Source organism: Uloborus diversus, chromosome 3 (assembly GCF_026930045.1).
Source record: "Uloborus diversus isolate 005 chromosome 3, Udiv.v.3.1, whole genome shotgun sequence".
Taxonomy (NCBI): Eukaryota; Metazoa; Arthropoda; class Arachnida; order Araneae; family Uloboridae; genus Uloborus; species Uloborus diversus.
The window spans coordinates 32,784,800-32,812,196 of NC_072733.1; the positions used below are offsets into that span (position 1 = coordinate 32,784,800).

Consider the following 27,397-nt stretch of genomic DNA (forward strand, 5'->3'; position numbering starts at 1 on the left):
CCCTTTGGTGTCAATAATGCATCTAATCACCCATGTTACTTGATAGCATATTCGTTTATTAAAGTAAAGCCACACTTTTAGTAAATTCATTTTTCTAAACCAGATATATTTCAGGTGGCCACAAGGATCAGTTTTGCGAGCTGTATGTTGGGCACCTCTGTTTTCGAGTATTAGAATTCCACTATTTCTGTTCTATTGCCTGACCAAAGTCTTCATTTTCTAAGCCTTCAAAATATTAAATTTAACAATGAATTTTTTACAAGTAGTTGAAATGAATTGAATTACACTTTTTCAGGAGGAATGGCAAAATCAAAAACGTGCATGTCTACTACTACAGAATATAAAATGTAAGAAGTGCTGAAAATAATGGTGAATTTAAAATTAATGATGCTCCAGCAGTAAAATCACATTACAAAAAAAGGCGAGCGGCTGTACAGAAGTGGATGAAATTGGATTAAGAAAATCGGATTTGTTATCGAGATCGTTCAATTCATATGCCAATATTACTAAATCACTCAATATTTCCAGCGCTCTTTTAGTTATTGTAATTTTCTTATTGCCCAAAACATTTTTCCATGACTTTAAATAAATTTCCATGACCTTTAATGGAAATATTTGTTTTCCATGACTTTTCCGGGTCTGATATTTGTTACTTTTTTCCATGATTTTTCAGGATTTCCATGACCCATACAAACCTTGTTTACCCCTGAAAAATGCAGAAGAGACTATCTTTTATGTTTTACGTCAACTCAATACTGAATAGAGAACAGAGGAGTCAGTGTCATGTTCATCTGAGCATGGTTTAGGAACGTAATTACGTTACAGTTCTCAAATAATTTGAATTTCAAAAGCTTTTTATTCAATATGGTCATTTTGAAAGGTTTGTCTCCATGCATCAAGTTTTCACTTAACAGTACAAAAGAAAAAGACCTCTATACTGCTCTAGGCCACAAAAAAATCTAATCTAGTCTTAACACTCAAAACAGCACAGATCACCGCCTCCTTTAATAAAAAGGTGTGCATCCATGAATAATGATTTTATTTTATTTTCATACTTTTACAGTTTTTGTACCTGTTTAGAGATGGTACCAGAAAAAGTACTTCATTATATTAACACAGGTGACTTACTCGGTTCGCGGCTGACATTTACTTCAATCATTATTTTCAATGGTTCCTCCTTGTGCAAAGCTCCCCATGCACGATCAAGAAGATTAGCTAATTTAGAAGAATGAACGGAATGTACACAATGTAAGTTTGGTACACCTACAGGGGGAAAAAATCTTTATTTTAAAACAAAAACAATGCAAGCCAAGTTGTTCAAGAAAATAATCACCATTCAAAAAACATCATTATCTTAATCAAGAAAAAGTAAATACATAAATGTTTTATTCTGATGAATAAGAATTCCTACTAAAGTGATAGCTGTTTATACCAATTAAGTTTGTTATTTACAGTTTTGATTCAATAAAGTGTTAATTTAGTAAACCAAAAATTAGTTTTTATATGTGGTTATATACACTATATGACCAAAAGTATTGGGACTTTCAAAAATTCACATTTTTACAGATTTCTTGAGAAATAAAAGACCAATTGCTCTGTAATTTTTTTCACATAAAAAATATACTTTAGCTGTCATTTTCAAATAACAATTAAGTCTGCTATTCATTTAGGGGACTCAACAACAAATTGTGGAAACAAAAACAGGTTTTTGATCATTTTTCATTGTAAACAGCTGAGAGTAAGCTATAAATTTCAGAAAATCCGTTAAAAATGTATCAAAAATTTATTTTTATATTTTCGTAAAAGTATATCTTATACCCACGGAGATATAAGCATTTCTTTCAAAAATGCAGTTTTTTTTAAGGTTTTCGGCTCATATAAAGCAGAGTTTTCCATCAAACATTACTAAATTTTCAGAATATTTGACAGCATATTAGAGAAAGATAATAAAATTTGAAGTTAAAATATTAAAAATTTAATTAAATATGAATGTTTAAAGCAAGTAATTTCTCACTGTGCATGCGCAAAAGATAGCAATTTATAACATTTATAATCCAAAGCTCAGACATATCCTACAACCAATAAAAAAATTCCACCTCAATATCTTTTAAATTTAAAAAGTTATCAGGGATCTAATGAGCCAAATTTTAGTAATTCTTGGCTAGACGACAAATCGCCAAGGATTGTTCGCAAATATTCCTTTCTTATCATAAATCACTCTGCAACGATAGCAGGAGAGTGTTGCCAGTTTGCAAACAACCCCTTACCATTTGTAGCCTATCCAAGAAGATTGCTGATTACTTTTTAGATTTTAAAGATAACAAGATGAAATTTTTTTATGACATGTAGGATATATCTGGGCTTTTGATTATGAAGGTTATAAATTGCTATCTTTCGGGCATGCACAGTGAAAAATTAATAGCTTTAAATGTTCATATTTCATTAAATTTTCAATTAATTATTATGTTTCTCTAATATGCTGTCAAATAATCTGACAGTTTAGTAAAGTTTGACAGAAAACTCAGCGTGATATGAGCCAAAAACCTTGAAGAAAAATTTGCATTTTTGAAAGAAATACTTATATCTCTGGGGGTGTACGAGATACTTTTACGAAAATATAAAAATATATTCTAGATAGGTGTTTAACGTATTTCTGAAATGTATAGCTTATTCCCAGCTATTTACAATGAAAAATGATCAAAAACTTTTTTTTGTTTCCTCAATTTATTCTTGGTCCCCTAAATGAGTAGTAGACTCTATTTGTATTGGAAAATGGCAGCTGGAGTGAACCTTTTACGCAAAAAAAATTAGAGCAATTTTTCTTTTATTTCTCGAGAAATCCGTAAAAATGTGAATTTTTGAAAGTGTCCCAATACTTTTGGTCATATAGTGTATGTGGAATCTTACATACAATTAAAAATAAGTCAATATTAGTCAAACAAGATGAAATCTTGATAATCTTTTACTCAATGCCATAATACATTCTATATTCCTCAGAATTCAGATTTTGTTGCACCAATGTTAATGCTACCAGTAATAAAGCGTAGGGCACAGAAGCCCAATATGTGCCATACAACTTCTCTCTCAGTCTCACTGTTTTGGTTTGATTTTCCTGAGAAAACTCATTACAAGCGTACAGCACTCTGCCTTTCCCTCCTTGCACTTTCTGTGGGGGGGAGAATCTAATTTTACAAAAAGATAGTAAAGAAAAGAAAAATACTTTAAAGATGCATCATATGCCTGCGGGAATGTTTAATTAATACATGTGTTTGATTCATTTAAGTAGCCTGTCTGATCCACACATACGACAGCTTTTTAATGTTAATGCTAGGTTTTGCTCTATTTTTGAGAATTTGATTTATTAAAGCGGCTGACTTAACTAATCACTGATTCAATTACCTGGCGCTCACTGTTTCATCATAACTTTGAAATGTACTTACGTTAAACTTTATGTGCAATACATTTCAAAGCAAAATATGTTTTAAGCATATTTTCAAAGGAATATCCATCAAATAATGTGTCATAACCAGGTTCATCTTAAATTCAGTCAATTCTTCAATAATTTTCACTTGTTACTTCTGAAACTACCTCTAAACGTTGAGTTTTCAGAGAATTGAATGACTATCAAATCCATCACTTGACATGTTTTTCATTATAATGAAAGACAAAAACCAACATTTCACCACACAATTGAAAATTATTTCGCCAAACTATGTAACACACTAAAGTTTAAACTTAGGAGATTAATTTCATCTCCTATCCCTCTAACAGCAAGAAAAGAAGCTTCACCCTCAGTCAAGAATCCCAAGTGCTAATCTTTATGTTTGATTTTAAGTACAAAAGTACCCTTGCATGAATAAATTTATAATATTATTAATAATTAAAAGTTTTAAATAAAAAATTTACATTAATTTCAATTATAGTTCAAATAGCTCAAAATGAGTTTAACAGAACAATAAATATCTTAAACTAAATCATGCAAAATTGCAATCTGCTGTTTTGTATTGAACTATACAACCACGTGCAGCAGAATATTTCTCCATAGTTAAATTTAAAAAAGAAACAAATAAACATAAATAAAAATTATACTTTACTATTAGTTTATGGAAGATACAAGATGTATTGGCTAAAATTCAATTTTAACAGTGGCTTCCTGGATTAAATGCACCAAGCAATACTGGTAATGTAAATTCTAAAGCAGATGTTGGACTAGTTGTAACATTTAGCTCTGGGGATAAAAAGAGAAATTATAAAATAAGTTATATATTTCCTACCTTATCTTACATTGAAATATTTTTTCAATGAAAAAGATTCTTGTGTTGAAAAGCTTTTTCTCATGCTAAAATGTCCTTGTTAGTAAGATCCTAAAAATAATGGCTGAGGATATTCAATCAAGCTTTAGTTACTTATTCATTCATGCTGCCCATTTTTGGTGTTATTTTATATTTTAAAAAGCTGCAACGTTTTTGAATTTACACAGGAACAGAAGCTGCAACATGGAAAACATTTTAAAACAAGGTAAATAATTTTAGTTTACTTTTTGACCATTTGCAAAAACAATAATTTTAAACGTTGAAGAGAAATGATTTTTCAATACATTATAATAGAAACTTTACTTTATAAATTTGACGACTAATATTCACAACAAAAATCATGATTAACATACAATAATAATTATCAATATGAAAGAGCAACTGAAAACAGTAGTATTTTTTAAAAAATAGAGTAGAACTTGATACATTTTGCTTTAAATCTTACTTTTACTTCAGGAAAACAAAATATTCATAAACAGGTTCAACTTAAACTTCAATTTCTTAACTAGGAATACATTTAATGAAAGTTCAAAACAAAACCATCTAAAGAAGTAGCATTTTTGGCCATAAAAATAAACCAAAAGGGAAAATAAATGAAATTATAAAGAATACATAGCAGTACATGTTTAATCTGCCCATTTTTAACATCTCAATTTTAACCAAAATGTGTGGTGTTGCAGTTCTTGTTACCCCTTCCATCCCCTTGTTATAATTTCATGAACTCCTTCTCTCCTTTAAAGAAGGACATCAATTGCAGATGACCCACTAATTAAAAACTTTCATTCTGTTTCGCATCCAGGGGGAAATGCATGAGTTCCAAGCTTACATCAAAATTTTAGGGAGAAAAATAGATTTCCACGAACTTTCAGGGTATTTGCATGACCTTTTTGACCTCCTGATTTGTAACAAACTATTTATTTAATATGTAGTCAAAACAAAAGCATGCAGATCATATAATGTGTAATGAATTATATTGACATATGACATTCACATGAGGACCCAATGAATTTGCTTCAGGACTAATTTATTAAACCGACTTGATCAATTGTGAGTTTTGGCAAAATAGTAATAATGACATAAATAAATATATTCTAGTATATTTAGAAAATGAACAAATCTTATAAGCAGTGCACAAACTGCCCTTTAAGTTACAAATAATCAATCAAATAACGCTTCCACAAAATAAGTTTATTGCATAACGCAGCAACTCATTTCATACTTGTAAAGCATCTAGCCTTTAATGAATTCATAGACATCATATTTCAGTACTTAGCCACAATAATTTTAGAAAAGAAGATTTACAACAGCATAGCAAAATAACAAGAAGTTTAGAAAACCTGGATTTTCTTTTCCTGGATTTACTTTTTCATCCTATTACAATTAAAAGAGGATAAAAAAATTATAGAAAATTGCACATAAATTACATGGCGACTCAGTCATAATTTATGTAAAAAATTATTTCCTACTCAGCTGTTCTGTTACTAACGCTTAATTGCATTTTATTATTCTTATGAATTAGCACATAATATTTACAAAACACTTAATAATCCATAAATTGTATTTAGCATTACGTACCTAATAATTTGTTGACTTTATTGCTTTGAAGATGCCCAATAAAGTGCCATCGAATATCAGGGCAAAATTCTAAAATCTGTAAAACAAATTTGATCCATCCATGAAAATAAAAATACACAAGGAATTTAAATCAAAAGTGACAAGGCCCCTTAAATTTTGATGTATAAAAGCAATTTTGAAAAGAGTAAAAATATACAAGTGGTGAAAATAAATACTGAGTTCCATGCCTTCAAGAAGTCAATTTTTTGCTTGATGAGATTCAAAAAAAAAAAAAAAATAATAATAATAATTATGTTACACTAAAAAAGTACCAAACTAATTAAAAACTTTGAAACTTAATCAAGAAATTAAAGTTTGTAGTCAACAAATTAAGCCTTCGAAAGTAAACCAAGAATTTCAGAGGTAAATTATTTTACATGAAGCATGTGCAACTTGAAACACTGATCATGCAAATAACTATTCTTAAATATAGTAGAACCTTAATTAATCAAAATGATTGGGATCGGGACCATTTTTAGCCAAATTGAAATTTTCAGATAAAGGAAGGATAGTTAAAATGGTTGTGAAGAAACCATTGAAGTTTTAATTCTGCAATTAAACCTAATATTTGCAAAATAAGTATTAAATCTGATTTGTTTAATTACCTATAATTATAAACAAATTTGTTTGATATCAAACAAGCCAGAAAATGCAGTGTAAATGTACTAAGAAGAATAAAAATACACAAGGATCTCATGTTGAAATTTAAGAAACATGATAAAATTCAAATTTTGCAAGTTAATGCAGCTTTTTGTTAGTCCTTTCTCTAATTACTTCAAAGCTCCTATCAAGATGTCATAAATATTGATTTTTTTTTTTTAATTATTTCAAAAACTGAATGCATCAACTTTTGATTCAGTTATTTTAAGTCTCAATTGAAAAATATACACATAGGAATGAGAGGAGGGCACGTGCAGACGTTTTTTTTTTTTTTTTTTTTCATTTTCATTTACAAAAATCTAACCGTTTTCATTTTATTTTCTTATTTTTTTTACTAAGCATTATCTTACACTTAAACTTTTTATATGTGCATGCTCAAATATTAGGAGATGTGATAAAATTTTTAAACAAAAGTAAAAATTAACAAAAAAAAGCCCATGTGCAGGACCGGATTTGCGTATAAGCTGAACAAGCTGTAGCTTAGGGCCTCCCATTTTGCTGGGGGCGCTTAACTCTCAAACAATTCCATGACTCATCCCTAAAAAATGAAAATTCTTGAAAAAATCAACTTCATTTTTAAGTGTTTGAAAATTTGGAAAAGCGTGGCTATAAACCTTGAATTTTAAAATTTCTAACAAATTAGAGTTGGTAGGGAGGAAATGCCGAAATATGTTAAATTCAGTGGGAGCTTCAATGTGTGTTCATCAAAGTATACTTCAATTTTATTTCTTACTAGGCATATAAATTATGAATTGTTTAAATGGCCAGTATATCTTTTAATTTTTACTATTGATCATTTTACTATTGATCATTTTATATTTAATTGATCGTCGTATTTGTTGTATTGTGAGCAAGTATGTTTTATCCTTTCTCCTCCCTCGTTCTCCCTCTCAACTACTTCATTGGTGTGTCGATCCCAGAAAAAATTCTACTGTATATTACCTCAATTTGCAAACATAACTTTTTAAAAAGTTTTGTTTGCCGATTTTTTCCAGAATATTTTTGTTTCCAATCCCCCTTAAATAAGGCTTCAAAATGCAGAATTTTATTTTTAATTTTTCAAAATTTCATCCAAAGGAGAAAACCCCAGACCCTCTAAAATTGGGGAGCCTTTACCGTTTAAGGACAAAAAGACAGCAGGCTAAACACATTCAAAAAATGCAAAATAAGAAAAAAGAGAGCAAGGCTTTCTCGATCATGGGGGGGGGGGGGGAGACAAAACATAGTGGGACAAAATAATAATAATGCAAATAATAAAAACACTTAAAACTAGGTGTCTTTTACCACAGACAGGAAAGGTTGTCCGGACTACAAAGGGGCCCCATACCTAAAACAGCTTAAGGTCCCATTAAGTCTGAATCCGGCTCTGTTCATGTGGCACATTTATGCATACTTAGGGGACATTTGGACATTTTAAACAACATAAATAATTCAAAACGACGAAGATGACATCACTACCAGAAAAGTCAGTCTGAAATCAATCTCAGTTTAGCATTGAAAATTGGCTCAGTTAAAATCACTTATATCTCCTGTTCTAATTGATTGAGAGAAATGTGGGGAAGGGGGTGCCCCCTAATTAGGCGAAATAAGTGAAATTTTATCTTAATTAAAAAAAGCTAATTCAAAATTTTGACTTCGGGCTCTGAGATGCAGATGTCCAGGGTACGTTTGAATTTTCCGCCAAATTTCAGGTCTGTAGATGCTATTGGACCTTCTCGCCATAGGGTACAAAGAAACAAACAAAAAAAGATACATCCTCACCATTAGAAAAATAGATAAAGAAAGAGTCGGCAGTTTGAAAATTTTACACACCTCCCTTCCTCCCAAAAAAAGTGACAGGCTCGACACGCCCCTGGCAACAAAATGCATGAAGTTTCAACTTCAACTTAGCCATTCAAAGACAGTCAAGTCAAAACAAATTGTATCATGACGATTGTAAAATTTAGCTTTAAAGCTTTTAAGAATAATTTTCTTGAAACGAATTCCTTTTGCTATTATGTAAAATTTCACTTTATTCAGGGTTTGTACTCCATTGGTGAAAATAAAAATAAGGACTTTCTAAGGAATCTTTAAAGATCTATAATAATTTTAAGGACCTCAAAATTTTACAAAATGAAGCATTAGTTTTTAAGAGCCATTGTCTGTAAGAATCAGGCAGTTCACGGCATTTGTGATTGTTGACATTTTTAATTTTTCTTATTTTCACATACTTTGTTCCTTATCAGGAATGTAATGTTTGCAAAATATTAGCTTTGTCTGCCTTACCGTTTTTGGGAAATTACATTTTTAAATTTAGGGGGCGTGGCACATTTTTGCGTGTTTTTCAAATTTGCAGATTTTAAAGTTCTTGTTGCTTTAAGCGCCCCTACAATGACTTGGATTTTTAAGTTCTATACTATTATATGGTCTTCTTAGATACTATTACAGCTGTCAAATCGGTGTCACTACAAGGGCGACGGCCACAAACTCCGTTTAAAAATGACCGAAAATGAATTTTTTTGCTACATTCAATGCCAATTTTCTCAAAGCGCCTTCATGATGACACCAACGTTTTTACATAAATTACTAGCTACACTTGCATACATCAAAAATATGTGATAAAATTGGTGTCACTATAAGTGCGCCAGAAGATATTGGAACTTTTATGTGATAAATTTCACAAAAATGCAAATGTTTAAAACCTAACTACTACTCTCGCCCTCATAGCAGAGATCTGAAACTAATTAAGTTTGATAACTAACATGTTCGTCTAACATATGAACTAAAAAAAACGGTGTCACTCCTATTACTTTCGAAAATATAATCATTCGAATTTAGTATGTTATGGAGTTTTTTAAAAAAAGACTTTTCTCATTCGAATGGCTTTTTGCACGGTTTGTTTTAAACTTTAATATAAAATTACAGTAGTGACACCTAAAATAATGTTTCTAATGCTTTTTATAAAAAAAAGCTTTATAAAAAGCATTAGAACACAGTAAATTGATATAGGTACAGATGAACGTATTGTGTAATGTGCATCATAGGCTAAAATAGTCGTACTAATATTCATATTTTTCAACCATACTAATTTTTTATCTGTTATTTATATTAAAAATGCAACTATTTATAACATAATGTCTTAAATAGTTATAAACATAATGTATTATATAGCGAGCATTCAGAATCTGAAACATAATTTGAGGATGACGTAGACTAAAACAAAGAAAACATAAAAAATCAAATCACCCAGTTTCAGAAAGACGGTCATCTTTTATTGATATCTGGTAATTTTGTAGCATTAAAGCTTGGGAAAACATGGTATCCCGAAGAAATAGTAGAAGTTGACCATTTGCAAGTAAGGTCAAATGCAGGGAAAGAAGAATTGAAATAAATAAATTTATTTCAAAGGAAAAAGGCGAGTATTGGTACGATAATCTAAACATATTATGCACAATAGATCCACCTGTACCTATATAGAAACGAGCATTTTCTATTCAAGATAAATACTTTCTTACTGCCCAAAGCTGTTTATGTTAAACGTTACTTCTTTGCAATAAATTAAAAATAAATATGGTCAAAAACACTATCTGGATGTGATAAGATTAAATTAACAAAATAGATAAATAAACAAATAAAATAAATTAAAAAAAAATAATAATAAATGAAAAAAATACACCACAACATACTAGCTTCGAATGATTATATTTCCAAAAGTAGTAGGAGTGACACTAATTTTATTAGTGCAAATGCTAGACAAACATGTTGGTTAATTAATTTTAGATCTCTGCTATGAGGGGGCTGTTGTATTCAGATAAGCAAATGGTCAACTTGAAATACACCGCCAACTCAGTCATTTCCAGCCGAGGACACCAGCTTTTCCTATGCCGGGCTGATGAGTGCTAATAAGCACGAAACTGCAGTCCTCGGCTGGAAATGACCGAGTTGGCGGAGTATTTCATGCATTTCTGCTTTAGCCCTGGCTAATGGGCAGTAATTTACTGAATATACCATGCCTTGCCATCAATTTTCGAGTTGAACCGAACCATTGCTTCGGTCACTCGGCTGGTCTGTGCTAATTCTACATTAGCTACCAGTTTGTTTGGTCCTCTTGGCTTCTATAAGAGTTTTTCCATCTCCAGCTCAGTCACTTTCCTATGCCGGGCTGATGAGTGTTAATAAGCACGAAACTGCAGTCCTCGGCTGGAAATGACTGAGTTGGCGGTGTATTTCATGTATTTCTGCTTTAGCCTGGCTAATGGGCGGTAATTTACTGAATAAATGGTCAACTTCTACAACTTCTCCGGGATACCTGGTTTTCCCAAGCTTTAGTGCTACAAAATTACCAGATATCAATAAGAGATGACCGTCTTTCTGGAACTGGGTGATTTGATTTTTTATGTTTTCTTTGTTTTAGTCTACGTCATCCTCAAATTATGTTTCAGATTATGAATGCTCGCTATATAATATATTATGTTTATAACTATTTAAGACATTATGTTGTAAATAGTTGCATTTTTAATATAAATAAAAGATAAAAAAATTAGTATGGTTGAAAAATATGAATATTAGTACAACTATTTTAGCTTATAATGCACATTACACAATACGTCCATCTGTACCTATATCGATTTACTGTGTTTCTAATGCTTTTTATAAAGCTTTTTTTTATAAAAAGCATTAGAGACATATTATTTTAGGTATCACTACTGTAATTTTATATTAAAGTTTAAAACAAACCGTGCAAAAAGCCATTCGAATTAGAAAAGTCTTTTTTTAAATAACTCCATAACATACTAATTTCGAATGATTATATTTTCGAAAGTAATAGGAGAGACACCGTTTTTTTTAGTTCATATGTTAGACGAACATGTTGGTTATCAATCTTAATTAGTTTCAGATCTCTACTATGAGGGTGAGAGTAGTAATTAGGTTTTAAACATTTGCATTTTTGTGAAATTTATGACATAAAAGTTCCAATATCTTCTGGCTCCCTTATAGTGACACCAATTTTATTACATATTTTTGATGTATGCAAGTGTAGCTAGGAATTTATGTAAAAACGTTGGCGTCATCATGAAGGCGCTTTGAGAAAATTGGCATTGAATGTAGTAAAAAAATTCATTTTCGGTCATTTTTAAACGGAGTTTGTGGCTGTCGCCCTCGTAGTGACACCGATTTGACAGCTTGTAATAGTATCTAAGAGGACCATACAATAGTACAGAATTTAAAAATCCGTGTCATTATAGGGGCGCTTAAAGCAACAAGAACTTTACAATCTGCAAATTTGAAAAACACGCAAAAATGTGCCACGCCCCCTAAATTAGAAAATTTACTTTCCCAAAAACAGTAAGGCAGACAAAGCTCATATTTTGCACAAACATTACATTCATGATAAGGAACAACATTTGCAAAAATAAAGAAAATTAAAAATGTCAACAATCACAACCTGCCTGACCCTTACAGACAATGTCTCTTAAATGTTGAGTATAATTTCTCCTTCCATGAAATACATAAAAAATACCAGTAAGATTAAAGAAAATTACAATATTTTGTACTTATACAAATACAAAAGTGACAACCAGCAACAGGCTCTGCGCCCAGCTAGGCTTTTCCTAGTTAATTTATCATTCCCCAATGAAGATCAAGAGCCCTCTTAACACTATCCACCCCACTGGAAGTAACAGCTGCTTTTTGGTAAACTATTCCAAATGTCTATGACTCTGTTGAAGTAGACATTTTTCCTAATTTCAAGATCGGCTTAGCGATTGGAAAGCTTAAAACAATGACCCTTGGTTTTACCATTGTGCATTCAGTGCATACAGCAAAAACTCAAAATAATATTTTCAACCTGAAAATATTAGCTGAAGGTTTTGTATTAAAAAAAAATCTTAGTTTTAAAGTTAACAATGTTACAAATCATGGGATTTAAAGGTATTAGATAAAAGTGATATTAGTATATAACAAGAAATACATATCATCTACAAATATAAGAAATAGAAATACTTACTTCAGAATGAGTTGCTTTCGTACATAATTCATTGACCTAAAACAGGAAGAAATATGTAAAAATTGTAAGTAGGTTAGAAGCATAGTTAGAAAAGAAGCAACTAAAACATTAAAATGTATTCAGTAAAAGTAAACACTATTTCAAATTTCATAATTCATGAAAATACACTATCTCTAAGCATTTTTTTTCTTTCTTTTTTTTTGGCATTTTTTTCAAATAGACCAACAAAGTTGGGGAAAATTTTGTCGACTAGTGTTTTTTCTTCTGTTTGATGAATTAATTTTACAAGGTACTAAAATACTATTAAATAAAGTTGACGGTAATATTTTACTGGAATTTATCCACAACAATATTAAAACATAAAACAAAGCAATTATTACAAGGGCCATCCGGAAAGAAGTACTCGTTTCCACCGCATGAGGCGCTGACGACGTGAGTAGCCGCCGGTCATGGTCAGACAACTTCAGTGGCTTGTCTGCCTTCTCTGTTGCAAGTTCCGTGATGCTAGCATTGCCTGTGTTGTTTCTGTGGCCGTTCATAATGTTTAAAAAAATTGAGAACTCCGCCAGTTGTGAAGTGAGGTCTGTGATAAAATTTCTCAACACAAGAAACGTTCGGCCTTGTCTATTGTCTGATAGCATAATTTTCCTCCATGACAATGCCAGGCTTCATGCAGTGGGGATAACACGACAACTTCTACAGCAATTCAATTGGGAAATATTCGACCATCGACCGTATAGCCCGGACTTGGCCCCTTTAGATTTTCATCTCTTTACAGAACTTAGAGTTTTTGGCGTTAAAAAGATTTGACAGCGATGAAGAACTTAAAAAAGACGTGACTACATATTTCAATTGGCTGGCGGCAGAGGAATATGATGCTGGAATACAAAACTAGTCACACGTTATGACAAATGCATAAATTTGCTTGGAGTTTATGTGGAGAAGTAGTTTAAGGTATGCACTTTTCAATAAAAATGTTTACATTTATTAATATTTACTTCTGTGTCTTTATTTCACAAATGGGCACTACTTTCCGGATGGCCCTCGTATAACTCTATTATATCTTATATCTTAACTTATTATATTTCTGAGTGAATCTTGGTAAAAATCAATAGAACATTATGAAAATATTACAAGACTCAATCCAGTGCTCACATTTATCACTTGTAGCAAGTGAAAAAGCTGATCACACTCTAGTGTTGCCAACCCTTAAAGATAAAATTAAAAAAGTATGGCCATGGATCAGAGAGGAGACTTAGAAAAATTTAGGGCACAATTTAAACGAATTTTTAGGACAGTTTTAGACCAAAAATAAAAATCAAACATCACCATTTCGAGCATAGGATTCAATCAGTGGTGGATACATGTGGGAGGTTACAGGGGTCATGATTCCCCCTCTCCAAAACCACGAACATATTTGAATGTTAGCTTAAAAAATTTTAAAAATTGAACGAAACCATATGAAAAAGAATTTTTTTCATTCAATATATTTTGGGCATTACATTAGGGGAAGGATACAAGGAGGGGGAGGTCATGTGGGTCGCGACCTCCCTCGAATCTGCGAAATTTCTTTGCAATCGTTATAAGGTTCATTGCATTTGAGTAGTGAAAATGATGAATAGTGAAAACCTGAACGGAACCATAAGAAAAAGGAAATAATTTTTGAATTCTCTTTTTTTTGTGACACAACATATCATTTGCTATTGATACATAGCTTTGTTTGAGACAGTCTTTCTACAGCACTGTTTTCAGGAGCCAGTAAACTGAAGTAACAAAGAAGTGTCTGCCGCCCGATTGCTTTTTATGCAACAAATTTAATGGACGATAGGAGCATTTCCAGGCATCCAGGCTGTAAGGCATCGCTTCAATTGATAAAACATTTGATTGTGTAATTACTTTTTATGTAAAGTCTGGGTAAATTATCATTCCTTTCTGTTGTGATTTTTAGACATTTTCATTTTTTTTTTGTGCTGAGTTTATTTGTAAATGTACTGTGAATAGTTAATTAGTTTAAATGAGTGTTTAGGATTTTGTGTTGTGCAAGAAATGTAAAATTTTAGTTTCGTGTTAGCGCAAAACCTCGTCATAAGAGGGTTTTCGTAAATTAGCCCCTTGTATTAGACGGAAGCTGTGCTGAAAAAAAACCACGTTTTATTAGAAAAGGATTACCTATAACAAAAACAATGAACTTTTCGAGTGACAAAACATTGTTGACTTTTTTTGCAAAGTTAAAAAAACTGATGAAACCAAATCCAATGGAAACATATCCCGAGTTCCGGTATCAGAATCCGAGACTGCGACAATCTTGTCCAGCCTCCGATTTTTCTACAACCAAAACGAATCAGTCGGTGAGTATTGATCAATATCTAAATTACATTCATAAAATATTTAATTAGATTTTTGGCACATTTTTAAGTGAAGTTTTAATAGTATATTTCTGCATACAAGATAGATGTGTCGTAATCAGATATACGAATGAAATGAACCTTCTTTACTGAGATATCAATACATAAAATATAAAAAAGAGCAGAGAATGTCGTAAGAAGCAATTATCTTAATATCTATTTTATTATAATTAATGCGCAATAACTTTTTAGTTACGTCAGTTAGTAAATGTTTAATCACAACTTTTATGATAAACAATCCTTCATTTCACAGGCCCAGATCTATAACTTTCGGGTTCCACTACAAATATCAACAAGCCCTATATATTTTTTCAATTCATATCTGAGATGCACATTTTATTAAAAGTTGCTATGTAAATTTGAACAGGATTAAAACTTTTTTTCAGCAGAAATTCAAAGTTCACTGTAAGAACAGGAAATATCATACTGTCCCTTCACGGCTTTTACAAGGTGATTCTCAGAGGTCAAACCAAGTGATTTACTTTAATTTTTATTATTTTGATTAAATGTAACCTAAGTTTAAGAAAATTGCCTTACATGAGACTAAATAATCTATGGTTGCCACTTCCGAAAACTTAAGGTTGACAACACTTTCTAAAACCTGAAAAATTATTTTTTAAAAAAACTTTAAAAATGGTTATTTTAATAATTTTTGTATGCAATTTTGAATTTCTGCAGGGGGGCGGGGGGGGCATCCTCATAGTTTTTGAAAATTTCAGTGTCTTCAAAAAAATTTTACTTCACTTTCACATAGGGACATGACCCCCCCCCCCTAAAATGAAATCCTGTATCTGCCCCTGGATTCAATCCTGTTAACTTTTGTTACAGACCTGCATCCTGCATCTCTTTTCTTCAAAAAAATCTATGCATGGATTTTTTTCCCCCAGAAGAAAATTCAGGAGCAATTCCCAAGCTTGTTTTATGATAAAATAATGGAACATTGTGATTTTTGTTCTTTTCAAATCAAAAGAAGTATTTATTACTTATTTACTTACTTAAGCACCACCAATCACCACTGTACAAACCCTGGTGAGGATTTAAATGGACGTGGTGATTGGGGTGGGGGCAATACATTCAAATATTTTAAAGATTACAAATTCATTTCAAATCTGACAGTTGCACCCTTTTTTGCCTGTTCAAAAAAAAAAAAAAAAAAAAAAACTAGGTTTAGCATTTAGTAAAAATAAATCTTATAAATACAATAATAGAATACATTTTACAATTTGTATGTAAGCTTTCACTTTCAAGCATATTTTTTGCTTTTTTCTCCTTGATTTAGGGGAAGTGGGGTAAAACCGGGAAGTGGGAAGCAAACCAAGTACCCCCTTCTAGACCCTGTAAGTGCTGCAATCACGTGGACAATAGAGGAATTACCTTCCACCTTGATGAAAACGCAGTGGCCATTGAATTAGAATGCACTAGACTCGCTTCTTTCGTTCCTGTGAAAAAAATTCTGTTTGAGTGGTTTTTGCTTAAAATTTTTGAACAAAACTAGACTGATTATACTACAATCCTGTTTCTGCAATAGTAAAGCATATAGCTCTCTTTGCACAACATTTAATTACCTTCATTATCATTCTAAGTAATTGTTTGTAGTGTTCTGTATAGTCATATGACAGCATTTTTATGAAAGTTGTATGTGCGGTGCAAAACTGGGTGCTAACCGAGGGGCAAAACCGGGTACTACTCCCATACACTGAGAGCAAGATGCAGCCAAAAGAGGACAAGAGAAAAGGAAAAACTGTCACTTTGACGGGCTCCTCGTAAGAGCTTCATCTTCAGGCAACATTAGAAGAAAAGAAAAATAAAAATGATGAAAAGAAGACCAAAGATGGACGGAAGAAAAAAACCTGAAAGAAAGATAAACAAATCAAAGAAAAGGCAACATTATAAAGATGCCAAAAAGGAACAGAGAGAAAATAAGTGTCCAAGAAAAACCAAAGGAGCAAATGAGGGATGAGTCCAGGGAAGAGATAGACAATACTGCCTGCATTTACTGCAGGGGTAGAAAGTGGTCAACTTGTAATATATAGGACATTTTCCAAGAAAAATATAGGACAAAAATAGGACATGTTTTATAAATAATTTTGATGTTAAAAATTAAACAATGCACACATAGTTTAAATATTCTAATTATTTTTGCACCAATTATCAATGATTTCAATGAATCATAATGCTTACAAATTAAAAACCCAAATAAAAGTTATACTTAGAATGAGTTTCCTGTTCCTGAAATAATAATGTGATAAGAAAAAAAAGTTTACTTATACACAAAAAATGTTTTAAAACAAATTTAAATAATCTGACATCTATTTACATTTAATATAACTATTTACAATCACTGATTATTTATATTTTGGAATAGCTTTTGCCTAACCTTTGTCTGCATTACATCTTTTGCGATTTTAATATTTTTATTACCAGCATCAATAAGAGTTAGCGAAGCTTCTATTTTATATTACATATATATATATATATATATATATATATTTATTTATTTATTTATTTATTTATTAATGTTTAAGGCCATTTTGTATGCCTTGACTGCCTACATGAATCAATCTGCATAGAATCAATTTTTTCTTTAAGTTTCACTAGTTGTTTTTTTTTTTTTTTTTTAAGGTACACCAACCTTTTCTTTTGCCTCTGATTGTTATGTGTCTCTATAAGATTTTTCCATTGCTTTTTGAGTTTTGTATTTAGCACCAAGATAAATTGTGACAAAACAAAAATTATTCCATGGTAATGCATACTCATTGCTTTCCCAATTGCAGCATCTTAATTAACCTTAAAATTCTTATTATAGCGTCAATGCTTTAAGATGATTTCTTATGTTAGTATCTTTCTGTTTGCGAGGGAAACCTCTTTCAACTGATGCTACATCTTGTGAAAAGTGCCAAAATGAGTTTTACTACTAAAAATCCTAAGCATTTGCTACTAGAAAGCTGATCAATATTTATTATTGCATAGCATTTTTCAAAATGAATTACTTGACTACTAAGTAACATCAAATCCCCATTCCTAAAAAATTTTAAGATTAATCCTTCTTTCTGCATAATTACATACATTTAAATATGTTAAATAGACTTTTTTTGTATTAATAACGCTGAATCTTCACCACATTTTGTTAGTGAAGATTCATTGACAAAATGCTTTATCAATAATTTGGAGAGCTTGTCATAAAATATGGATCACTAAAGCTTTCTTTTAAATCAATTTTTTAATTTTGTCAAAACTACTCTACACTTATAACAAAATTTAAACAGATGGGTGCTGGCAGTCATCCGAAAAAAATATTTTTTTTAATACTTATGTATTTCGTTTTTAAGCAGTCTTCGATTATCTTTTGTCAAGTTTTGGAAGAAAGTGCAAATAAAGTGACCTCAAGGCTTTTCAATAGTCAATTTCCATACATCTTTATAACGAACTATGGGAATATAGGAAATATAAGACAATTGGCAAAAATATAGGAAATATAGGACACTTTTGATACTTTTTTTGAAAATATAGGAAATATAGGATATATAGGACTACTTCTACCCCTGTTACTGCAATGAGCTTTATTCCAACTCCAAGGGTGGTGAGGGATGGATCCAATGCATCCAATGTCGTTGTTGGGCCCCATGAAAGCTGCTCTGGGGCCGAAGAGGAAGATAACTATTTTACTTGCGACTGGTGTCAATAGGCCTTATATTACAGCAAAACATTAAAGGTAAAGACAATTGAATTTACTGTCAACTCATCAAAATTAGTCTTTTATACTTATTTTAGTATGTTATGACAATAGTTAACATATGTCACTAAATAAAACTAGAATTTTGTGGTAACTTTTAAAAAAGTTTACTTTTTTAAAAGTCAACATGTGCAATAACATGTCTACATGGTTTTACCCCACTAGTGGGGAAAAACCGGGTAAAATGAGATGACTTTTTTTGCAAAAAAATTAACAAAAATTAAAAAAAAAAAATACTTATGGTTTTGAAACTGTGGTTTCAATAATGGATAAGTAGTGCCTACTTTTACAAAATTTTGTTCCTTTATGCTAAAAACTGCGATTTCTGGAAACTTACAAACCTTAAGATCCCGGTTTTACCCCACTTTCCCCTATGTGTATCAGACTTGCCAACTTTTCAAAACTGGCATCAGTAAAACTTTTCACGAAGCATTTAATAAAACCAAGACAAATTAATTGACGTATTATAACATTAGATTATGCATGTGTAATACTAATATAAGAATATGATAAAATTTATTATGTAACTGCAATATTTAAATAAAGCTAATTACTGGAATTTTAACATTAACTTGAATTTTAGTTTATGGAAAATATACAAAATCTAATTAAATATGAAAATGAATATTCATATAATTTTTCCAATAGTAATCTTTTAGAAGTGTATAATAATAACCTGAAACAGTTTCCCTTCCTTGAAAAGACATTTACTTTTTCAATCTCTAAACGTCAAGTTGGGAGTAAAAATTTTTTAAAAGCTCTAGTCCAATCAATAATGCATCAATATTGAAACCACATATCAATATACTGTATTGTGCAAACTTTTATGAAACAAATGCTGATGTTAGATGATACTTCAAATAAAAAAAAAAAAAAAAAAAAAACTATTTGTAAGGTATATTACTATTTACAGTTTACAAGATAAAAAGATGCCTTTTTTATTTGAAAAGTATTTTCAAAATCAGCAACTTCAGCATGTGAAGAAAATGCAGCTGAATTTAATGAAGCAGCAGTGGCTTTTTTTAAAAATTCATTTAAAAAAATTTCTCGGTCGATCCTACATTCCTCAAATGGGCCCCTCCAGCCACATGGCGATCTACATCATTTCGACCACCATGAGAAATCACTAAGCCTCTCACACAAATTTTGCAATGCACATATTTTCCCCCTTTCTTATCAGGCTTTTTAAACGCAGAAATTCAACAGTATATGACTCCTTATCCATTTGAAAGTAACTTTTCTTCTCTTTTTTATACTCTATTTGTACAACACGATACAAAATAAATAAACACACGTCGTGTTTCAGAACTCGTTCCGCGCCTGCTCGTTCCTTACCCACGCATCGAAAAAAGCCCTAGAGTTGACCAATGAGCTTACAGAAACGAAGCTGAGAGTGGCTAAGGTTGCCAGATGTTTCCAGAGAGATTGAAGAAGAGGGATTGAAACGAAACAGCTTTCTTCTGCCTCCAGCTGGGGGGAAATTACCTATTGGGCGATTTTGACACAATCTGGCAACACTGCAGCCGCATAAATGCTTTGAAGAAAAGATGAGGCGAAATTGCCAGGTGTGTTTAGGAGGTAGCCTGGGGGAACGGAACACTTTATTTGGCTACTTTTCAATCGAATGTGAGTTTTTTTTAATTTTTTGGAGGATTTTTTTGAACAAACAGTTTCAAAGCGAACCAACCGTAGCTAAAAACCGTAAAAATTGGGAATCTATCCGTAAGCCTGTAAAGTTTAAGCGACATCCGTAAAAGTTAACTTGTCTAGTGTACACATTTTTTTTTCAAAAATTGACAGTTAAAACAATCTTCATTTTTTTAACTGCCTTTTCCCATTTTACAGCATATATGCAATGTAGTAACAAGTCTCATATGAGATACTTTTCTCCATACCATACCACTTATCATGGCCGCATGCCCCGCATACCCCGTATAGAAAGGGCATGCGGGGAATCAAGCCTCCCCCCCCCCCCCCTTAGAAAGCAGAACTTCCTTGCTTTTAGTTTTTTTTTTTTTTTTTTCATGCAAAAATGTAAAAACATTAATGAATAAGTTATTAAAAATGTCAAATTTTAACATCTCTAATCTGTACTGAAATGAGTTTCCAAGGGAAAAATATCCTGCTAAACTATGGGGAAAGTATCTGAGCCCCTCTTAAAATTTGCATATGGGTGCCCATGCCACTTTATTGTAGTATTTTAAGGTAGCCTTATTGTTTTCATTGAAAAGTAGAATCTGATAAAGTGGCTGTAACTTAAAACAAAATGGCTTAAAAGTCAATTGGTCACTGGCTAAAAAATTTAAGTGTATCTTTTATGACGATTAGTTTGGGATTTGAGAAGTTTAAAATGGCAACCCCTGGTTTTGCCATCTGTGCAGAAGTTTAGCCCATTTAAATAAACTTAAATGACTAAATCATAAATGTCCATTATTGCATTTTCACTCAAACAACTAGATCAAGTCCATTTTGCCAAATGGTGAAACGAGCCCTTTCCTTTGTCAGTGGGAAAACAAGCATTTTTTTTCTTTCTGTGGGTCCCTTATTATAGTTCGGCACTATTGCTTTGGTATCCCTAGCTCCCACACGAAAGGTCCTATACTGGAAACAAGATTTTTTTAGATGATCATTGACGATATTAGGGAAGGAGAATTTGGAGGCTGTCAATTGAAAAAATTTCAAAATTAATTTGCATGACATTAGTCTATGATGTCAGCAGAGGAATGGGGCTCGACCCTCTATCAGAATTTTTTTTAAACTGAAGTTTTAAAATCCCCATTCTACTTCAACTTAGTTGACTTATAATCACAGATAAATTTGATGGATTGAAAATGCAACTGTATTTGAGAATGGTTGGGATTTGTAACTTTATTATGGAAATTTTTCAAAATTAAAATTTTTAAGTTTTGCTCTTCTTTGTGGATGTGCTTGCAAGCAATCAATATCACCATTGAACGTGCAACAAGTGAAAATAGGAGGAAAAATCACTTCTTAAATGTTGGGTTTTTAAAACATTGCTATGATGATTAAATTTGCTTGTTTCTCTGTAATTATTTTTATTTTTATTTCTGTAGATTGTAATGTAAGTTGAATTAACTCAGGAGGGGGGATGGCAGCTGCCCCCCCCCCAAAGAGAGAAAACACTGTATGTAATGAATTTCATACAACCAAAAAAAAGTATTTTGAATGTTGTAATGAAGTATAAATACAAAATACATTTTAAACATAACTCACATAATTTTCTCCAAAGTCTCTCTGACCACATGAATAAGCTTCACGTATAAGTGAAACTGGCTTTGTTTTGCTTACAGCAATAAGATGTACATCTGAATCCATATTCTGGAAAATAAACATAATTATAAAAAGAGGAATAAATTGGGTGTTAGTAAGTGCTAATGAAATGTTCTGAAATTATTTTCAACTCAAATATTCCCCCGTCTGCCTTTTCCAAAATATATTAAGGATGATAAACTTTTGTTCACACACACAACACATTTGCTGCCGTCAAATTGCTTCTTTACCAATTACAGCTAGACACATCTAACATACATTAGAAACAAAAGGACCGGAACTGTTTGGCATAAATTTATAAGTTCTATTTTCTTGATCAAAATATTTCTGTTATTTGTCCTTTACTTAAAAAGAGCTTAATTTTACTACTGTAAAATTCATTAGTATTAAAAAAAAATATGTTAAAGAAGTACAAAATTAATATTACTTATTAAAATTAATTTTATTTTTAAAAGCTATGGGGTGAAACTTCATCCCCTTGTAGCCCCCTGCCAGGGCTCATGTGTATATATCTATACATACATATATATATATAAACATGGTATTACCATATTTTCCGGCATATTATCTATGGATTATCTGATTAAAAAATTTTTAACTAATGAGGTGCAGAGTATACCCTGCCAGATTTTCTCAGCTTTTCATTTTTTCAACACCAACCCATTGAACCTTAATTTACAGCAGCATTCACTAATAGAGACCATTTTGTGATTGCAGGGTTGTTTATAATACAGTAGAATACCTTTATAACGCCGACCTATATAATGCAATACTCTATAAACCGCACAAATTTTCAGAAGTAAACAACAGGTTTTGAAGTTTAAAAAATCCCTCTGTTTTGCTTTGCAAACAGAAAAATTGTTAGGCAAATTAAATTTTGAGACAGTGTTTCATCTTTCCATCTTAATTCAAAGCTTTTAAATGAAAATTAGTATTCATAGTAAGCAGAATACTAGAATACCAGATGGCTTTTGAAGAAGATACAGCTGTTATGCAAACCATAAAGCTAGCATAAGTGCAGGACATTTCACTTTCTTTTTATTGTGAAACATATTTATTTGTGAATGACTAACTGTAATATCAGTACTTTAATACTTATTGCAGATAAACTCATTCTGAAGAGTTAATATATAGATATATTCTGAATATTAGTTTTAAAATTTGTGAAATGATCTATATAACCCAAAAACCTGTATAACGCAAAAGCTCTGGCCCCAAGGTGTGCGTTATAACGGTCTTCTACTGTAATTAGCTTGAATTTGCCTCTTATAGGTGTAAAATAAATATAAGATTAGATACAGTAAAACCTCTCTAATGCGGACACTACTGGAACAAATTTTTTTGTCCACAATAGAGGGGTGTCCACAGGACAGGGGTTTAATAACCATAAGCGGATTTAGGACGGAGTTCCAGGGGGGGGGGGGCAGGATTTTTTAGCAACATTTTAAAATTGCCCCCCCCCCCCCCCCTCCCCATGTTTTGGGTTGTTTTCCCGTGATGTATAAGGCTATGCTTTACTTTTTTTCGTGTGTTGTTTTCATTACTGTGTGTTTTCATGCTGTCCTTTTTGAATTGACCTTAAGAGAGGTGACTGGTATCAAGAGAGAGACGCAAGGCTTCCCTTTTAGTGTGATATATCATATCTTCAATTTTAGGGGGTCCGGGGGTTTCTCCCCTGAAGGAAATTTTGTAAAATGGATATGAAATTCTGCATTTTGAAGCCTTATAAAGATTAATTGGATAGACAAAAATCTCGGGAAAAAATAGACAAATATTTTTTTAAAAAATAGTTTTATGATTTAAATGTGCTTTGTGATGTAAGTTAATACTTTAAAAGAAATGCTGAAATTAGTTTTTTCAATCACTTTCCATTTTTTAAGGAACAAATCATGCAATTTTTTACGAGTTACGGACCCACTTCAAAGCAGTGGCCCGAAGCTATATAGCTTGTTTATCTTATAGGCAAATCCGGTCCTATATGTCCGGTCCCTTCACTCTTACCTGCAGATTTTTGTAATTTTTACGAAAATTCGTCAGTTTTTAAGGTTAAAGGATTTTTACGATTTTACCAATTTGAACGTGTGAATCCAGAAGGCGCTTCAAAATCTTTTGTCTGTAACAACACAAAATATCTAGTTTTTGAAATCACGCAAACTGAAAATAAACATTCTGAAAAGAAAGAAAACAAATCATAACAAGTAGAGCGTTTTGTTAGCGCAAATGGGGGAGGGGGGTTCCCTTTTTTTAGGTTCTAATTGAAAAATAATTGTCAATTATTATAAGTGTTACAGCTGAATTCATAGCTCATTTAGCCTATATTTTCATTTTTATACTTGCCCAAATGGTTTTCAATCCAAAATAGTGAATTTAGGCATATTTTCAGCACCCCAGTGACAGCTGTACTATTTGTATTTAATGTTCTTTTTTTTTTCTCCCATCAGAAAAGCACATTCGCTATTCTCTTCATTTTCATTTAACTATTTAAAAAAGAAAAAAATAATCATTTTGTTTTAAGATTTTGGAAGATGTGTTGTTACTCTTTAAAGTCCTCCCAAAACTAGGGGGCATTGCTCCCTATGCAACCCCTCCTATAAATCCATCCATGCCCTTCTAAACTAGTCAAAAAAAAAAAAAAAAAGATTTTTAAAAATTTTTTTGGAAGATATGTTGTTACTACATAAAGTCCTCCCAAAACTGGGGGGGGGGGGCATTGCCCTCCTCTGCCCACCCATAAATCCGCCCATGTTAATAACGTTATTTGTATTGGAATCGGGGAATTAAAAATTGTCAGCATAAGACTGGTGTCCACATTTGAGGGGTGTTTGTTAGGAGGGGTTTTACAGTAGTTTGCTCTTTTGTCCAAGTAATTAGTCTACTATAATCATGATTTCAAGAAGAAATCACTATTTTTACAGATTAATTTTGATTATACCTTAAAAATTATTACTTCTTCATATTTTTAATTTAGTTGCTACAATTACATGTCAAATCAAAACAACTTCATTTTGTTTTTACAAATTGTAATTTCTGCTGATTATACAAAGATTTTCTTTTCTGTCAGGCTGATTTTAAGACTTTGCGGATTATATGCCTCTGAGGATAACATGCAGGAAAATATGGTAATATTTCTCGTGATGTATTTTGTTGTTTTTTCAAGTGCTTGGTAGTTTGTCCTTGCTTATTTTATTTAATTTCTAAAAGCCAAGGGGTGAGAGCAAATTCTTCATTTTGCAAGCCATCTACTGGCACTCGGAGGACATAAACATGAGATTAATCATTTTTATGACCTATTTTGCAGTTTTCGAAATATTTTGCAGTCAGAGTCCCTTCTTCATTAATTAAATTCTATTTTTAAAAACCAGGGGTGAAAGTACACCAGTTGCATCCCCTCAGTCGGCACATATAGACAAAAATAAAAACCTGAGGGTAGTATCTTTTACGATGTACTTTATACTATAGTTCAGGTATTTTGTATCTAGTCTAAAATGAATTTAGTTTATTTGGAATAAATTGTTAGTTATTTTTTTTAATAAAGAAAAAATATCAAAGTAATAATACTTTTTAACAGTTTTTTTTTTCTTTTTCAAAAGCCAGGGGGCATAATCCCCAACTGATGCCTATATGTAAGTGTTGGAAAAATGTTTTTTAAAGCTTTGAGAACAATACATAGTAAACTCCTCTAAAAAAATGTCAAAAAAAAAAAAAAAAAAATCTCAAGATAGAATTTTTAAGAGATTAAAGTGACTTTACAAGAGGGGTTAATAAGGAAAACAGGTTTTGTTTTCCTGTTACAGTGCATTTGTTTGACAAAAAAATCAGAAAATCATTTTGTGAAATCAAAAGTAAATATTTGTTTTAAATCTTCGGCTTAGTAATAACTTGGTCGTATAAGATAAATTTAACTAATGAGCAGTTTTTTATTAAGTAATTCTTTTTCTTCAGAGGTACGATGGTCCTGAGTGGGTGATGGCCTTCTCAAGAATTTTTTGCTAGGACTCTATTTTCTTGACCATGCTTTTCAAGCTATTCACTCTCATGGTGGCAAAATCCTTTTCTAAGCAATCAACGAATCTAAGGTTGGGTGAGCCCCAGTTTCATCTCCAGTGGCTATTGCCAAAAAAAAAAAAATTGCGTTGAATTTTCCCTGTTTGATCTAACAATCTGTGACCATTGAAAACTTTGAGTTGATATAGTCTATTTACATCTAACAATAAAACACTGTTCAGCACTCTTCATACAAATATTAGCATCACTTTCTGAAAGGAAAATCACGGATCTGGCCAGAGGAAATTTGGGACTGTTAACAGACCTTTCACAAAAATACAAAAAACCAAAACGGACCTTTCACAAAATTCCAATCAACCAAAACGGACCTTTCACAAAATTCTGATCCACCAAAACGGACCTTTCACAAAATTCTGTTAAATCAAACGGATCTTTCACAAAATGTTTATTGAAAAAGCAAATCTGAAATCTATATAAGGCATATTTCAGTTTATAAACCAATAATTTTTGGAACCTTTCTACTTCCTTTTACAAAAAAGGAAGTATTGTATTCGCGAAAAAGTTTCACTCAAAAATCGGCCTTAATTTCCATTTTGCTCGCCCCCGAATGAATATTGATTTTTTTTCAAACCGACCCCACGTGGATATATGCCTAAGAACGCACAGACACCTGAAGAATCCATTTTGACGATCCCCGAGTTAATTACAACGAGTTTTCTCGTGACGTCTGTATGTACGTATGTATGTGTGCATATGTGTCTCGCTTAACTCCAGAATGGTATGTACTAGAAAGTTGAAATTTGGTACATAGACTCCAAGTGGGGTCCAGCTGTGCACCTTCTCTTTTGATTGCATTCGGATGTTTGAAAGGGGGTCTTTTACACCTTTTTGGGTTAAAATCATTGTTAATTTCAATGTAAACTCAAGCGGTGCTATAATTTGGAAAATGCTTGGCAATATATCGCCAAGCTTTTGGTCGGCAGGTTTTGTTGCCAACTTGGCAACGAATTTGGCGGGGGGGGGGGGGGGGGGGGGGGGTATTTTTTATCTGGTTTCAATTTGGTCATATTTAGAGAGTTAACCATTGAATCACATTAAAACTGCCAATATTGTGAAAATTTATCTGTATAAAACATTTTCTTTGCTTGGGTTTGCAACAAACTTTGGGTGAAAATATTTGAAGCGTTTCTTTGCTCACTCTGAGACACTATTATCTTTAAATTGGAGTAAAAGGAAGTCATGTGATGCATACATCAGCTCGTTTGAAGTTAAATTAGAGGGATCAGCTTAAACACGGATATCTGCCAATTTTACAAAAAAAAAAAATTCTGTGATACTAATGCAAGCGATAAATGACTAAAAGTGCCAAATATAGTGCTTCTTATTTGTT

General features: G+C 31.8%; 1 protein-coding gene across 3 annotated transcripts in view; it reads right to left on the bottom strand.

Annotated features, from left to right (window-relative positions):
* Positions 1 to 27,397, bottom strand: part of LOC129218079 (pyridoxal phosphate homeostasis protein-like) — a 45,001-nt gene that overhangs the window by 5,694 nt on the left and 11,910 nt on the right. For all 3 annotated transcript variants that reach the window (XM_054852274.1, XM_054852273.1, XM_054852275.1), the window contains exons 2-5: positions 21,946 to 22,050; positions 12,574 to 12,609; positions 5,889 to 5,964; positions 1,129 to 1,263 (exon numbers count right to left, since the gene is read on the bottom strand). In XM_054852274.1, the coding sequence (XP_054708249.1) occupies positions 1,129 to 1,263; positions 5,889 to 5,964; positions 12,574 to 12,609; positions 21,946 to 22,050 (352 nt within the window). The remainder of the gene's footprint in view (positions 1 to 1,128; positions 1,264 to 5,888; positions 5,965 to 12,573; positions 12,610 to 21,945; positions 22,051 to 27,397) is intronic.